This window comes from Sceloporus undulatus, chromosome 4 (assembly GCF_019175285.1).
Source record: "Sceloporus undulatus isolate JIND9_A2432 ecotype Alabama chromosome 4, SceUnd_v1.1, whole genome shotgun sequence".
In the NCBI taxonomy this organism is placed as follows: Eukaryota; Metazoa; Chordata; class Lepidosauria; order Squamata; family Phrynosomatidae; genus Sceloporus; species Sceloporus undulatus.
In genome coordinates this window covers 10,267,691-10,285,653 of record NC_056525.1, presented here as the reverse complement: position 1 = coordinate 10,285,653, position 17,963 = coordinate 10,267,691, and the positions used below count along the sequence as shown (strand labels likewise).

General features: G+C 41.4%; 1 protein-coding gene across 1 annotated transcript in view; it reads left to right on the top strand.

Moving 5' to 3' along the window:
- The window catches only part of LOC121928130 (collagen alpha-1(XX) chain-like), a 28,747-nt gene extending 10,784 nt beyond the window's left edge, over positions 1 to 17,963 (top strand). The window contains exons 3-8 of the mRNA XM_042462437.1: positions 1,879 to 1,989; positions 4,796 to 4,939; positions 6,370 to 6,528; positions 10,046 to 10,234; positions 17,519 to 17,638; positions 17,890 to 17,963. Of these exons, the coding sequence (XP_042318371.1) occupies positions 1,879 to 1,989; positions 4,796 to 4,939; positions 6,370 to 6,528; positions 10,046 to 10,234; positions 17,519 to 17,638; positions 17,890 to 17,963 (797 nt within the window). The remainder of the gene's footprint in view (positions 1 to 1,878; positions 1,990 to 4,795; positions 4,940 to 6,369; positions 6,529 to 10,045; positions 10,235 to 17,518; positions 17,639 to 17,889) is intronic.

Sequence of the window (17,963 nt, the reverse complement as noted above, 5' to 3'; positions counted from 1 at the left end):
ACAACCCTGAATGCAAAATGATATTTTGAAATTCCAGGTGTGACACTGATCCTCCTCTAATCTAAGAATCTGATGCCTTTGGCATTCAGTCTGGTCTTTTCAGGCTGTAGATGGGGAGTTACTTTGGACTTAGTAGGGGAAAAAATCTGACTCCATAGAAAACTCTAAGTAGTTCACATTAGGTACGGTCAATCTTGATTTTTCCAATTCCTGATAGATCAGATATTGAGAACAATGAAACAGGTTTTTTGTCTTGTAGCTTCAGGACGCTTGGGAATTTTGACCCCACCCTGTTCAGAGACAGGAAACCATGCAGCTTTTCTATGAAAGTTATATAGGTTGTCAGAAAACTGAGTAGTTTTCGAGAAACTGTGCATCTTTTGGCACAGAACTGAAAACTGTGCAGCTTTCCTCATGGAAAGGAAATTGTACAACATTCAAGCCAGCAAAACCTGCAGCTTAGGTTTCTTTTTCTTCCATATAACATGTTGTTCAGCATTCAAATTAGCAAAGGCGGTGCACAAAAAGATAGCAAGCATAGGTTTTTACAGCAAAGCTGCACAGTTTCTCAACTCTTGTGCAGTTTTCAAAACACTGTACAGTTTATTTTGTGCTGGGAACAACAACAAAATCAAAAAGCTTCCACAAATTGTGGGAATATTTGACATGCCATTTTTTCTGCACTGATTTCTCAAGTGGTTGGAAATTCCAGATTCAAGCCCTGGAAACTGATGACTTTCCTCTCCATTCTTAGATCATATGTTACCCTGAACATGTGTATGTGCAGTGTCTGACCTACATCAACACATGTTTATATAAAAGCATGTGGACAATTATTTATTTTAGTTATTAATAACTTTATTTACTTAAAATACTTTTATTATCACAAAAACAACAATAACAATAACATAAACAAATACAGTATATTTCTATATACCTAAAACAAACATCTAGGGATAACAAAGCTACAAATCTAACTCCAATTAACTTCTAAAAAGAAACAATAAAAATTAAACATACAAAGACAGGGGGACAATGTTTTTCAACTTGTCTGTCTGTGATTCTTTTACATTAATTGTTTCTACTCCCTTCTTTCTGTTCAGTGTTATCACATGCCTTAGCAATAATCTTAAAGGAAAACAACTTTATTTATTATATATTCATTTTATACCCTACCTTTCCCCAGAATTAGGCAATTATATGTGTGTGTGTGTGTGTGTGTGTGTGTGTTATATGTATGCATTAAAAATTTTTGGGGGGAGTATTTGTGGAATGGGTTGTCTCCACCCAATGGTGCAAGGTAGGCATCAGTAAAATGCTGTGTGACATGCGCACACACACACACACACACACACAGTATGTAATGAAACATATGAGCATATTGAGATGGCTTTTTGCAATGTTTTAGTTCATAGGAACAGGGGTAGGAACGGTAGGGCTATCCAGATGTTGTTAGATTACAAACCCCAGCATTCTTTGTTGCTTATTAGGTTTTCTGAGAATTGCAATCCAGTATCTGAAGGGCTACATAATTCCCATCCCTGGAATAGAAGCATATCAGTAATATTGAAGAAGGGACTGTAGGAAGTGGACTCAAGCCATTGATCCATCTGCTCAACACAAAGTGACAGCAGCTATCTAGGTTTTCATGCTGTCTTTCTCCCCTTGACTAGAAATACCTGAGATTGAACATTGGACTTTCTGACTGAACTAGTATCCCCTTGTTCCCTCATCTCTAAGAGAAAACCAGTCTTTTAAGTCTGCATTCACAATTAACATAATTGAATTAAAGTGGGATGTATAGGTTTGTACCAAAAAAACCAAAACAAAAACACATTTCTACCTACATTTAGAAAGCTGTTAAAAATTCTCTTCCAGGCTCAAACCGGTTGAAGCTGACCGTCTTGTCAGAAGACAGATTGCAGATGAAATGGAAAGAAACAGAGGGAAACACAAATGGATACAAAGTTCGTGTGAAGCCCATGGCAGGTATGTGATGAGAAGAAATCAGAGTGCAATTTCTCTTGGAAGGATACAGGTTCTAAATGCACTTCTTTGTAATGCATACAAATTTGAATTCAGTGAGGGTCCCAGGCTGAGCTTCAAATTTTTGGGGATCCCAGGCAAATCTACCCCTGGTACTTGAGGAGCTTTTAAGGCTGTACAGAATATTCACAAATATTCTCATCCTTGACATGTTAAGAAAACTGCCATGATTTCCTTATTTATTTTGCCCTTAAGCAAGAGCTAAAGTTTGGGGACATGTGGGGAGGTCAGAGTAAGCCTGAGGGCTGCAATGCCACCCATGGATTACACTTTTCCCTTCCTTAAACTCCATGAACACAGTCTTTATTTTTTAATAATTTAGGACCTGAAAAGACAGGCCAAAGTAAAGCTGCTTTGGGTAACTTTGGAGGTATGCTGCTTAAACAACTCACACATCTTAAGAGGCCAGAAGCTGTGCCAAAGCTGCGCTCCAGTACTTAGGACTGGAGCATGGCTTTGGTGCAGCTTCCAGCCTCTTAGGACGCATGCAGCATTTAAAAAGCATATCTCCAAAGTGACCCAAAGCAACTTTGTTTTGACCTGTCTGTCTGGGCCTAATAATAATAATAATAATAATAATAATAATAATAATAGTAAAAATAATAATAATAATTGGAGTTATGCTTTTTAAAAGAATCAACAACACTTGTTTGGACATGCTTAGCTGCGAGTGGTTTAACACAGGAGATATAAATTTCTATACTTAATTTTTTTTGCCCCCTGAAAGAACGAACGCATTGACCTCATAAAGTGTGTTTGTAACATCTGTAAAGAAGTTTTGTTTTGTTTCGTTTTTTGTTTTGGCATTCCGGCACCTCATTTTTTGTTTTTGCATTCAGGCTGGTCTTCGGAAATTGATAATTCACAGCAGTTTTGTCCAGACCTGTGCTGCCCTCTAGAAAAGTTGAGCACCAACTCCCATCATCCTCAGACAGCATGACAGAAATCATAGTAAAACACCTAGAGAGCACAAGGTTGGGGGAGGCTGGTTCATAACTTACTGTGAGCTCTGTGCTCAACTGCAGAATGATCCTGCTGTTTTAAACTTTGCTATGTATACTAAAGTTATTACCCCTCCTTTTTAACATTCAGTCAAATCTGGAAAATATGCAGGCTTGTCATTCCAGCACTTTAAGCTAATAATGGGTTTGAAAAATCAGATATGAACCTATTCTGGATGCATTCCAAGATTTCAGTGGGCGCTATGACATTCCTGATGTATGAATTAGATTCCTAGTGAGGTAGTTAAGCAACTGTTTAATCATGTTTATCTTCAAAAAAGAGATGTTCATACATGTGTGAAAGGTGTTAATAGTTGTGTCTATCATGTTAGCTATGAAATGCAAAAGCCGATGTGTGTAAGAATCAAAGAAGGACTCCTTTGGGTTAGGGCAGTGCTCCATCTAATTCCCTCCTCAGTCAAATGTTCTCTCTGCTTGATTTTTTTGCCTCAAATATAGATATTTAGGAGAGGCAACTCTGACTGAAAAAGCCATCACTTTTTCAATTTTTCGTGACAGTTTACAACTACTCAGAGATTTTCTTTCCTGTGTCTCCTGCTATTTCATTGGGCCATCCTTTCATTTCTCATTGAATAACCCCAACTAGTGAAGAATCATATGCTCTTCATGATGGTGTTACAAATCTATATAGCCAGTTAGAAATAGTACTGTGCTGACATTCAAGAAGACAAGGGAGGTTAAGGGGGGAGGATGTTGCTGTTACTTGTGATATGGATGATCCTAGACAATCAGAGGCCACTTTAAAAATCGAATTGTTTCCCAAAACATAGAAGATTTTTATACCTGGCTCCATTGCTGGTCAAACGTGGCTCAAACATCCACTCCCCTTGTGATGATTCAGGGACACTAAGGAGGGAGAGACAATTCCCTGACGATTGAGGAAGCGTGCCTGGCTTCCAAACATGCAAGCTATCTCCACCTTTTAAGGATGTTTGAGCCATGTTTGACCAGCAATGGAGCCAGGTATGAAAATCTTCATAGACTCATACAGCTGGATGAGATTCCAAGGGCCATCCAGTCCAATCCCATTCTGCCATGCAGGAAGACACAATCAAAGCACCCCTGACAGAAGGCCATCCAGCCTCTCTTTGAAAACCTCCAAAGAAGGAGACTCCCTCACACCCCAAGGCAGTGTGTTCCATTGTCAAACTGCTCTGACCATTGGGAGGTTCTTCCTAAGGTTTAGGTGGAATCTTTTCCCCTGCGCTTTGAATCCATTGTTCCATGTCCCTGTCTCTGGAGCAGCAGAAAAAGAGCTTGATCCATCTCAGTATGGCATTTGCTGTGTTACTTGCAGTGACCCTTTTTGGACCACACCACACCAGCTTTCAGATGCGATGACCACCTTTTTAAAGTATTCCACTATGTTAAAGATACATATTATCTGTGCTCTTCACATTTCATTCTAAGAAAATAAGAGAAAGCTTGGAGTATATCCTTTCAGATTTCACTGAGCATGTTGTATGTGAGTCATTATGGAAAAGAAAAGATCTCAAACTATCCTGTTTGACTATTTGTGTATGACCAGGCAAACCTACTGATCACATTACATTTCACTTTACATTTCCTACATTGAGTTTCTGTAAGAGAAGGAAATAGCTAGGCAAATTAGAAAGTAATCCTGTGCTTCCTGGGAGGACAGTGAGGGGACCATAAGATGCTATAGACATCTCTATATCACTACCTCAGATACTGCCTTCATGATTCCCCTCTTTTTCCTATTACAGGTGATTCTGAACAGGAAGTGATGTTGAAAACCAAGACAGCTAAAGTGACAGTGGGGGGACTGAGTCCCACAAAAGAGTACACCCTACAAATATACATCTTGAATGGTTCTCAGGAGGCCCTCTTTGTCAAGAGGAAATTTGTGAGTAAGTGTTTTTTTTTAAAAAAATATTTCTAGATGTCTTAGACACATTGTATTTTTCTCTAGATGTGCTGCCAATGCTGGGTAGCTACCTTTTGCTTAGCCTTGGCTAGGTAGTACAGTCTGCCCTCCATATCCATGGATTCTTTACCCATGGATAGCTTGAATCTATATATTCATGCACAATATATATGCATGCACAAACCTTGAGTTTGCTGTTTTATAAAAAGGGCACCATTTTACTATTACATACTATTCCATTGTATTTAAGGGACCTGAACATCCATGGATTTTGGTTACCGGGGGGGGGGGGGGCTGGAACCAAACCCCAACAGATACCAAAGGCCTACTGTATTTCAGTTTCAGGGGTACAATAAGACTGACCCATTCATGCAATTGTTCATCTTGGCCAAACAATGAGGGTTCCTACTACGGAAGTGGCCAATAGTGACAAAACATTGACAGTAACAGTGGAGATAGATGTAAGGGAACAATAATGTAACAGATATTCTGCTGGATCAGACCCAAGGTCTATCAAGCAAATTATATTGAGAGGCATACTTTCTCAGCTAGGGGAGCAAGTATATAGCCATCATATTAGGGATGTAATTATTTTTGCTAATTTTATTCCCCAAAATAAATAATTTTAGCAATTTTCTTCCTACTGCAAGAAAGTCTTCAAACACTATCTTTGAAAGCAGTGGAGTTTTCAAAGAGAATTTGCAGTTTGGGACTTTGTACAAAATTTCTCCCTTTCTTTGCACAAAATGTAACAGTTTCTGTGCAAGATAAAGGATGTTGGAATAGAAATATTACTTTTTCTTTGCAAAAAATGCTGTTTTCCTTGGTAAAAATATGTCCTGAACTGCAAAGATTCTAATCTGCCCAGGAACCCTGGTGGCACAATGGCTAAATGTCAGTACTGCAACCACAAGGTTGTGAGTTTGGTCCTGAGGGGCTCCAAGGTTGACTCAGCCTTCCATCCTTTTGTAGGTTGGTAAAATGAGTACCCTGCTTGTCAGGAGAAATTGGGTTACATGTTGTAAACCGCTTAGAGATTACTTAGCAGTATAGAAATGTAAATGCTATTGCTGTTGCTTCTTATCAGGGTTTCCTGACTCTTGAGAAACATATTTTTGACCATTTTCCAAATATTTTTGAAAATTCTTTGCTAGCTTTATCCTCCATTAGAAACAATATATGCACTTACTCAAGGAAAGGAAGGCAGAGAATAATGAAGGAAACAAATAACATAGGAGTATAGTCTGGCTGGGGCATTTAGGAAGTGATATAGCAAAACAATAATTTTTCTAAAGCCTTGGAAATGTCTATCTCAGCTTGTGAAAAACCATGAAATGCAGAAGTTGTGCACACATCTTTAACTTGGTTGACTTCATTGCTGACTCTGATTATTCACATTTTGGCTGTTTACAGTTGAAGAACTGAAGAACCTCTCCCAAGCGAGAAGTAACAGAAGACACCCAACAAGTGCCCCAGAAAAAACAGAGATGTCACCGGAGAGCACAACGCCTCCATATATCCTGGAAACATTTGACACTTCACCAGCTGTCAGTGAAGTGTCGACTTTGATAAGTATGTGTGGTGCTCACTGGAATTAAACCTGGGCTGAAGGTTTAGCATGTGGAACTTTAGGCTTTAGGGTTGGATTTGGGTCCAAACAAGAGAGTGAAATTCCCTTTTCTATGTTGCATTTTTTGAGAGACACGTGGAATGGATTTTGGAGATGTGAGGCAAAACTCACTAGTTTTCCTTCCACTCTTTGGCTTAATATCACGATGGGAAACATCTAGCCCCAGGCTACAAGCACAATTTTTTGCTCCCTTCCAAGAAAATTCTACATCAACCCAAGATGTGCAGAGCACATGGGGAGGACACAGCTTGATTGGGAACCAATTAGGCTGCGACAAACTGAAAAATTAATGCAGATTGACATCACTTTAACTGTCATGACTCCATCCTATGGAATCCTGGGATTTGTAGCTTGTTGTGGTACCAGAGCTCCTTGACAGAGGAGGTTAAATATCTCACAAAAATACAAATCTCTGAATTCCATAGCACTGAGCCATGACAGCTAAAGTGATGTCAAACTGCAGTATAGATGAAGCCCTTAGATGGCAATTGAAAATATTAATTGGCTCCAAAACTTGATGCATGCTGTCTGTGCACCTTGTTTAATATGGGAGTGTCTTGTTTAAAGCAACAAAAAAAATTGTTTGGCAATGTATGAGTGTGTGGTTTCAGTGAGTTGAGGTGTGTGTGGCAATGCAGTTCCCCAAACCCCAGAGGTTGCACATTCTTACTCTAGATCATGATATAGTATCATTCTGATGAACTCCCCCCCCCCCACTTTATATAAGCATTGATGTGTCCACTTCCAACAGTAACTTGGTCTGCAAAGTATCTGGTTGTGGTGTGTGGTTATTTTAGCCCTACAGTAACTGCAAATACATCAAGGTTCTCAAGCTGTGTCTGGCAGGAAGGCAAAACAACCTCACTGAACAGATCACATTGTGTAATTAAAATTCATTTTAGATAATGCCTGCTAATTAAGTTGACTAATGATCAGAAGAGCTGGGTGCTGTTGGAATTTGGCTTGTTCTCTTTGCCATGATGCAGTTCTCATGAAGCTGATTTTGAACTTCTTGAGATTATTCCATTACAGAAAAAACATCCAACCACACAAACATTTCAGGTCATGATTTCACTTCCTATGCAGAGAGATAAGTTCCAGAAAATCATTTCATTAATTATTTAGCCTTTAGACTTTCCAAAAACTGGAGTCTTCAGACTGATATAGAGATAGTAGGCTATCTGAAAGACTTTGGCGTGGGACAGACCGTCCAAAAAGGACGGTCTCCCAGCAGCTAGTTTTGGTCCATGGGGAAGCCCCAGTCTCCAGACCACGGGACTTCCCCACAGACAAAAAAGAACCTGTGAAAAGCAGGTTCTTCTTGCGACACCATTATGATGTCACAGTGCACCAATGGTGCACTCGCAACATCATAATGGCACCGCAATGTGCACATAACAATGGCGGTGCCCATCTGTACAGGGCGCCACCATTTTTAACACCGTTGTCACGTGCGAGGGGCAAGGGGCATCTAGAAGCGCCTCCCCTCACACGTGACGAGGGCATCCTATCCTGTCCATCTGGACTGGGCCTATATTCACCCTTAGGAGCCTGTTGCTGTTGTTGTGAGCCTTCAAGTCATTTCTGACTTATGGTGACCTTAAGGCAAACTTATCAAGTGGTTATCAAGGGGTTTTCATGGGGTTCTCATGGGGTTCTCATAAGATTTTCTTCAGAGTGGGGTTCCCATTGCCATCCTTTGAGGCTGAAAGAGTGTGACTTGCCCAGTGGGTTTCATGGCTGAGCAAGAAATCGAACCCTGAGCCCATCCAGGTTTAAAAAAACTTTAAGGGAGGCTTTTCTTTCAGTCCTGCCACACTCAGAGATGTTTGGCAGGAAAACAAAACAAAACAAAACAAAAAACCCACAGCTTTCTTGATGGCAGCTTCCCAAGACCAGGGTTCAGTTCCCAGCTTGGCCATGAAACCCATTGGGTGACCTTGGGCAAGCCACACAATCTCAGCCTCAGGGGAAGGTAACAACAAACCTCCTCTGAACAAATCTTGCCAAGAAAACCATGTGGTAGGGTTGCCATAAGTCAGAAAGGGCTTGAAGACACAACAGCAGCAGCAGCAGTAACAACAACAACATGAGGGATGTTGGATGATGGCTGTAAGGCAGGGGTAGAGAACCTCAGGCCCCAGGGCTGAAACTGGTACTCATGGGGCTCCAATCAGCTGGCTATTGGAATGTGACTCCAGTGGGTTTCTTTGATATGTAATTCACCCATTGGAGTGAAAGAGGTCTCCTACCTTTGTCTTAGATTCTGGAAAAGTAGATATGTAGAGACAGCATAGTATTGTGGTTTCAGTGTTGGATTAGGACTCTGGGAGACCAGGATATCAAATCTCACTTAGCAATGGAAATCCAGTAGGTGACCTTGGGTAAGACATGCTCTCTCAGCATCAGAGAAAAGCAATGCCAAACTTCCAAGTCATGCAGGAAAACTCTAAGATGGGGTTGTCATAAATCAGGATTAACTTGAAGGTACAAATAACAACAAAGATAACTAGATAAATACATAGATAATGAGACAGGATTATGCAATTCCCCCGCCCCCCGATAACTCTGCTCCAGTCAATCAGTTCATCAATGACTTTATTTATATCTTGATTTTTTCTGAAGAGTGAAACTCAAGGTGGCTTCAAAGATTTAAAAACTCCAAGTATTTTTACATTTGAGTTGATAAAGGACTGGCATAACATGATTCTGTATAGAACTGTCAAGTTAATAGTATATGCACCTTGTTTCAGAATAACTAAAATTAGTCCACTTCCAACTATAATAGGGTTGGACTTGCTAGAGACATTTAACAGGGCCTTTTCAGTAAACACACATAAACTCTGGAAATCTTTGCCCCAAGAGGCCTCTTTGACAATATTTTGCCATCCAAATTATACAGGGGTGGCTGGTGACATCCATGTCATAGGTGTGGTGATTCCACTATAGATTTTATTCTGTACTTTAAAGAAGTATCCAAAGTGTTGGAACCTATCCCCAAAATAGATTTGACACCTTTGGACATCTCCTTCCAAATCTACAATAAACCCCAGAGAATGTTCACTTCACTACTGACATGAACGCCTCTTGTGGCCCCAAGTGGAGACTTACTTGTTTAGGCAAGTATTTACTTTATGAGCTTTACACAATATTTTGTCTTCCAAATCTGTTTTATTTTATTGTTACAGTCTTTGGATTTTATTGTATGTCATGAACAGTTCTAGCTGCTTCCTACCCTGAGCAGTGTGAGAACATCTCACCTCCACACACATTAAACACATTTGTAAAAATAGTTTCTAGACTATTTCCTAAGGCAGTCCATTTTACAATAGTGAAAGTTTGGGCATGCCACATTCACACACAGCCTCCATTAGTCAGAGTGGCACTAGCCAGCCAAAGTAGTTGAATTTGGTTAAACTCAAAGGGCTGGACTCATTTTTCTTCTTGTGATGCTTTCAGACATAGGAAGGGATGAACTGGACAAGAAGAAGCAAAAACCAGCTGTTTCCAAAGGGTTCAGTGAGCGTATGTTGAGCCCAGCACCAACATTGATCCCAGCCACCTTGACAACTATGATACCGACTTTACCAAGCCAAATAGAATACTACTTGGCCCTAGAGAAAACAACCAGAGAAAGCTTAAGGAGAGGTGAGATTTGTTTGTATGGGCACATTGTTGTTGTTACTATTTGCCATCAAGAAGGTTTCAGCCTGTGAACTCAATGAGTGCCAGTCATTCAGCTTGCAAACTCAGGGCTGTGGCTTCCTTGATTGAATCCATCTACTTGTTGTGAGGTCTCTTTCTTTTCCTACTGACTTCCACTTTGCCAAGCAATATTGTTTTTCCAATGAGTTACGTTTGTTGCATGATATGTCCGTGTTATGTAAATGATATGATCTGGTATAATATATGATATGTGTGTCTACACACACACACACACACACACACACACACACACTATGTGAAAGAGTGAGATGATATTTCTGTGACATGGAATCATAAAATCGTAGTTGGAAGATACCCCAAGGGCCATCCAGTCCAACTCCCTGCCCTGCAGGAAGACACAACTGAAGAGCTCCCAACAGATGGTTATTCAGCCTTGGCATAAAAATTCCCATAGAAGGAGACTCCACCATTGTCCAAGGCAGCATGTTTCATAGTTGGACAGCTTCTACTGTTGGAACGTTCTTCCTAATGTTTAGGTGGAATTTCTTTTCCTGTAGCATAAATCCATTGGTCCATGTACTAGTTTCTGAAGCAGCAGAAAGCAAGCTTGCGCCATCTTCAATATGGTATTCCTTCAAATATTTAAACATGGCTGTCATGGCACCCCTTAACCTTCTCTTCTCCAGGCTTCACATACCCGGCTCCTTAAGGTGCTCCTCATAGACATAGTTTCTAGACCTTTCACAATTTTAGTTGCCCTCCTCTGAACATGCTCCAGGTTGTCTAGATATATGATATCTCTTCGCATGATATATCCATGATATGTAGTCATAATATGACTAAGACTGGGAAATGCAGCTATGAAATAACTAGACTAGATTTTAAATTGCAAAGATATAAAATGGAACACTGCAGTTAGAATTGTCCGAGGCAATGTATTTCGCATCACCATGATGTGGTATAGATGAGAGAGTTGGACACTGAAGACCAATTCTACAGTATTAACTGTTAATTCAAGATTTAATAATCTTACTCAAAGGATCAATATTTCAATATACTTCTCACAGTAATAAAAATGTACTAAGATGAATAACCCGAAATAATTCTAATTACAGCTCTACTTTTTATAGATACGATGGTTTTTCCGGGTTTGTGTGTGTGTGGTGTGTGTGTGTGTGTTTTGTCAAACACAAGAGGTTTAAATATGTTGGTTGTATCACCAATCCAAAAGTATGTGTGGTAGCCACTTGGGCGCTTCTTTGTTGTGTTGTTGTGTGCCTTCAAGTTCATCTACATCTACACAGTCGAAATATTACAGTGTGATAACACTAAGTGCTGTAGCTTTAAATATGGACATCCTTAGGGGGTCGTTGTTTTCTAGGTCTTTAGCCTTTCTGCCCAAGATTGTCCCCCCCCCTCTCCCGGCCTCGCCTCCACCCAAAACCCTCATCTCATTTAATAATGATCCGCTTTACGGCATTACTCGTTTACCATGCTATACGGCTATTCTTCCCACGCCCTATCTCTTCCTGCGCACCACCCGCTGCTCACTCCATTTCTATTTCGCCTGGACCCTCAATATCTTTCCACAGTCGGCCATTTATGTGCCGTACAATGCTTCCCATATCAAATGTTGACCACCCTCTTAACTTTCTATACCAGTTCATCACCACAGAGCCTAAACCCCCCTTTTTACGTCTCCACTCTTTCCTTCATCTAGCACATTTCTCCACCTTTTATCGAGAAGCATGTCCCCCCTCGGCTAGCAACCTCCGGAATGCGATTCCTCCTTGGTCTCGTTGCTGGCACTCACATCTCTTACGTATCTTCCCTACCAATAGCGTTGCTTCACCGATCGCTCTTTTTCGCCTTCCCTGGTCCGTCTTCTTTCGTTCTTCGCGTCACATCACACACCGCCTCTATGTTTCTTTAGCACTTTCTTAACCCTAGGCTCATGTCTTAGGTTGCACGCGTGCTTTCTCGTTGTGCTGTGCCACCACTGCGCTCAGGCGCAGTGGTCACGCTGTCTGCCTGCCTTTTCCCCCCCTCACCTGTTCAGCTCCAGCACTCACCGAAAGCCCGGTCACCACCACACGTCGCTCTAATTAGCCAATTACCTTGTCTCCCGTATTGAAAGGCTACACATCAAATACCGCCTCGGTTCTTGCCTCTACTCGCGGCGCTACCCTATCTGTTCGATCCTTCGCTGCGCCCACTTCTTATCTTTCCACCGTGGCACGACCCACATCTCCGCCTGCACCCTCTCATCACGCCTTATCATGTTTCTACAAACCATTTAGAATCGTTCCCTCCTCGTGCTAGCTTCGCCTGTTAATCGCTAGCAAAGTGCACTCTGAGTCCGCTAACTCGGGTCGCCAGCCCTCATGCTAGCGCGTCTCCCGCGTCTTACCCTAGCATATTCTGCGCTTTCTGTATCTACGGCATTTGTCTCATTTCTTCCGTGGGGCATTTCGTCAGGGACACGCCCACCGAGGTGTAGCTCTTCGTCATCAGAATGCCTCTCCCTCGTCTGGACTTCTCGCGACTCGATCTCCTCACTGCCAGTATCCTGCTACGTAGCTGGTGGCGCCTGACCAGTACGCTCCGCCCCAGGATTCATACTTAGCGTGCCGATGCTGTGCCTCCTTACCGTACCCCCTCTCTCTTTCCACTCTAGTCCTCCCCATTTTGTCTGCGCCTTCAGCGCAGGCAGAGAGTTATCTACCGATCGTCGGCAAGCCTACTACGTTCCCCCCTCTAGCGCGTATCTCCTCATCGCGCGACCGCTGCCGGCTCTATAGCAACTCCCGACTTCGACAGATCACATTGCTCCTCACAATCGCCTCGTTCTCCCTTCTCTTACTCTGCCCGCACTCCTCCCCTCACATGCGTTTTCTCACGTCTCCACCCTTCTCGGATCCACGCTGGTCTTGTAAGCTTCACCCAAGACACCAGACAACTCAGTAGGCTCTAAATAAAAGATCTACTTTATTCTACTATATACAGCTCAAAAACTATCCAATACAACAATACTATACTCCCTCACTATCCACTACTACTACCCCACAAAATACATTGGGATGCATAGTCATTTTATAGTCAATGCCATGGTACCACCCCACTGTTGTCTGTTTCCACCCAGTAGGCGTGTACACCATTCTCATTGGTTCTCTTGGTTCATCCTACAATAATGTTTTCATCATCTCAGCCTTGACCACTTAACAATTCTCAGGTGTGTTCCAATATCCACTTTACATTTCTTGTCCTGGTATTCAGGACTTGTTAATTGTATTACCATTTACACCTGTGTGGTTCTCAATTGGCTTCTGCTGAGTCACCTGACTATCCACATACATGTTTTATTTCATTTACTGTATATCCCATGTTGCTTTTTCCTTGACAGGGCCATAGCCATCCTCATGACTCTTCCCCCAGGGCTGCCCTGACACTGTGAGCCGCTCCACATGGCACACGGCATCATGGTGTGCTTCCAGTGCTGTGTCCAGCGATGCAGCACTGAAGGGGCACCATACAGCTGTGTCACCATGAGAGCCGCTCTTTTCAGCTCCTTTTTCACCCTTGAAAGCACGATCGAGGCTGTGGCATAGGTTGCTGTGCCCCGATCTGGGCTAAGAGGGGGCGCGTCTTGCCACCCACTTATTATATATATTATATATATCTGTAGTTTGCACAGCGCTTGTACATAAAAAACAATAAATGTAAAGAGGTAACCCACCTATGGTGTACAATCTAAGAAATAGGTGGGTCTGTCAAGCTCCATAGTTGTTTAAGCACATTACTTTCAGCAACTAGGGATGGGTGAGAATAAATCAACTCCCAACTTATGGGATAGGATACAGAGGAATTGATGTTATGATTTGGAAAGCACAATTTGAAAAGAGACTGGATTGGATAAAGGAAAAGCCACCTGGACAATTTTAGCCTGAAGGGGACAATGAATGTAACCCATGCCAAGCCATCATGGAAGGCTTGCTGTGATAAAGAAGCAAGAACTGGATTAGCGCAGTGATGGATTGAGCTGACAGCATGCATCAAATCACACCAGGGCATTTTCACTAAGTGGCCGTTGCCTCTTCACTTCAGGAGATTGCCACATTACCTGATAGAAAACACCTGTGCTTTGTTGTCCTGTCTTTGTGTGCATGATGGAGTGAGATCTGTCATTGTTCTTTGAATTGAAACATGTTCTTTTGATGTGAGCGCCTCCTGCTGGAGAAGAGACTTTTAAATATTATAGTTCTCAATCTCTCTGCCAACATGAGCACTGGCTGAGGGATTTGGCAGTTATTTCCTTGAAAAGCCTCCATTCAGTGCATATGGCATGATTAATTAGGAATATTAAGAATACTGGCAGATTTGCTCATCCGCCGCATTTCAAAACATCCCATTTTCACCCTGAGCAAGAATGTCTTCACACAATAAAAAACTCACTTATTTGCACAAAAACTATTTACTTTCCCTGCAAAAACATTATCGCCTGAAATGTCTAATTTTTCTCGTTAACAAATAGTGGCTTGGGAGCTTATTAGGGATTATGCTGTCATAAGTGGACTTATGTTTGGGTAATTGAAATTGGGCAAATCCCTAATTTCCATGTCCATTAGGGGGCTACGTTATGATGTTATTACTACAGTTGCAAAATGGCCATTCCACAATGAGACCAAAAATGTACAGCCATTCTTGCTGGTGTTCTGTAATGCAGGCCTTGCATTCACTAACAGGGTTTCTTCGCATCTCTGCTACATAGCTACGTACATGTAAAGGTACACATATAAGACCAATTATATAGGATTCTGGTGATTTTCTCTAAAAACTTGGAGGTGAGGTTGATGAAATCATCTTTTCTGTAAAAACTGAGACTCAAAATGCCAAAAGGAACTCTTCCTAGAATTTGTGCAAAAAAGTACCCAAATCACTCACTCACTCATTCACTTTCCCCTAAGAGCGGACCCAAGTGTGGTTAAAGTGGGATCACAATGTGAAAAATCATAGTGAAATGTGTAATAAACGTGTCAAAATGGGCAAAATGTTACTTTTTCTCTCTCTCTCTCTCTCTCTCTCTCATATATATATATATATAAAATTTGTCCCCAAATTTTGCAACTTTTTTGGTTAAACATTATTTTTCTGCAAAAACACAAATGACCACCCACCCACAAAACGTTGGAGGGTGATCTCATCATCATGGTCATTATCACCATAGTCTGTTTCTTAAAATTCTCAAAGGGTGAAAAATATGAAAAACAAATTAGGATAGTGGTTGAAAACTCTTGGAATGAAATGGTGGCCCCTGTTTGCATGGGAGTGGGGTAAATTACATTCAATTATTTTTAAGGGAGGTTAGATATTGTATTGCACATGTATCATGTACTGTATGTTGGTGTTGTTTTTAACATTTAAGCCACTTTGATTGCCCTGCAGCAGAAAAACGGGATACAAATAAAAGTTTATTTTTATTTTTTTATAATAGCCTGGATGTCCCAGCCCTAGAGAGACCCTGACCCGTCTCCATTGCAAAGCCTTCTATTCTGAAGCTGGGTGACTAACCGACAAGTGTCCTGCTAGCCCACCGTCCATCCACTGCCATGGTTGCTTTGCTCTGAAGTCAAAACAGGTGTCTAGCAATAGTCACATGGCCGGCCACCTTGTTATGATTGAGAACCAGCGACAAGCCAAGAGCTCAGTTGGGATATGTGTGTTGCTTCAAAAGGAGGGCTCCAGACCTTCCAGGAGAGTGTAGCACACAACAGGGACTAAAAAAATAATGGTAAAAGGGGTAGTTAAAGCTGTTTCAGGTGCACGAATGGGCCAGCGTCGTTCAGTTGCTCTATCAGAACTTGGTTTTGGGCCATGGGTTGTCTGTTTCCGCCTTGAGGGAATTGTGGGAGTCCATTTATTTAGTCCATGAATGGTCACTAGTGTGGAGAAAGCTTCTGAATTTATTATTTTGTATGCAAGAGTTAAGTGATAGTTAAAGTGATACACAAGTACTTTGACTACATAGTGTGAATACACCCACTGCTGGTAATTAAGAGCTACTGCTCCCCTTTTAACTACATGATGTTTCAGACTCATTTTTGTTCTACATAATTAAAAATAAAAAAATCAAAACAAGTGTCTCCTTTCTCTTTGTGACCCTTTTTATTTCTCCAGTTTCTTCACTTCCACTGTGATGCCACTGCAATGACCGATATCTCCTTGCTTGTGGATGGCTCCTGGAGTTTGGGCGCAACAATTTGTACTCATCAGAGAATCCTGGCATCTCTGGTTGCACCATTCATGTTGTCAGGACAAGATAGAGTAGGTGAGGGTCTTTTTTCCCCTGGAATCTTATAAGTCAAGGATGGTATACAACATTTACCATCACTTTTCCTCAGGGTTTGTATTTATTCAGATATAACCCATACAATCTAATTTTTTAATCCACACACAACTACAATTCTTATTGTAGAAACTGGAGTAAAAGCACATAGGCTGCATACGCACCGCAGAAATAATCCACATTGACACCACTTTAATGCTCATGGCTCCAGTGTGATGAAAATTGGGAATTTTTAGTTTGTTTGGGGCACCAGAGGTCTCTGACCGAGAAGACTAGACCTCATAGACTCACGATTCCCAGTATCTCCATAGGATGACTTTAAGCACTTCAAAGTTGTGACCAATGGCATTAATTCTACAGTGCAGATGCACCCTCAGTTCTGTTCCACAAGATTCAAGCATCAGCTGCTATTTAAACCAATGATGTTAATTTGAGTTACAAAAGCTGTTTTCTGCACATGTGCAAATTCTGCTCAGATTAAGACCCCAGTTAATATCATTTTTGAACAGGAAACCAGCATTTTCTGAAGAGGATATTCTGCACAGAAAAGTTATTTTCTGCAAGGAATGCTGTTTTACTGTGCACAAACAGTTGTTTTTTTTAAAAACGTTTTTAATTGTACTGTTTTTTATTCTGTGAAACTGCTCCTGAGCCCAGTCGCGGGAAAGAGCGGTATATATATTAATATATATATATATATTATATATATATCTCTATATATATATCACCATAGGTGAATTTTGTGTGAAGAGGTTGCCAGTCTGAAAGACTGTCATTGTTCCCGGATTCTTCTCCTCAGCAGTGTAGTTTTTCAACATGTTTCTCCAAATGTTTTCAAATCCTCTTCCATCCCTAGGCTCTGGGCCATTCCATGGGTTTCTTCTCTGTCACTTTGCAAAGGCTTTTTTCTTCTTTTCTTCCAGGTTTGACCCAGTCAGCCAGTGACCCATTCACAGAATGGAACCTGATAACATACTCCCCCGGGATTGAGGTCAGAGGCTCTAGGAGCTTTGCGTTACAAGGGAGGGCAACACATTCACAGGGTAAGGGAGCTTCTTGCTTGAACTCTGAACTTCATGCAAATTTGGGGTCCGCCAGTAGCCAGCGGTATTCCCTCAAATCACAGGTTTACCAACCTGTTAATCCCGCAAATGGATCTCTTACATGTAAGTCACTCCTAACTGTTTTCTACTGACATGCATTGCAATGACAGCCACTGTCTATTGGCTGGGAGTGGTAGCTTCTGTATCTGAGATGATTCATCTTCTTTCTGGGTTTATTCTGGATTTTGTAGGAGTTGTTCAAGATGATGAACCTATCTTAGGGGCCAAGGTACAGCAATTTGGAAAATTCTTAAGTCTGGAATAA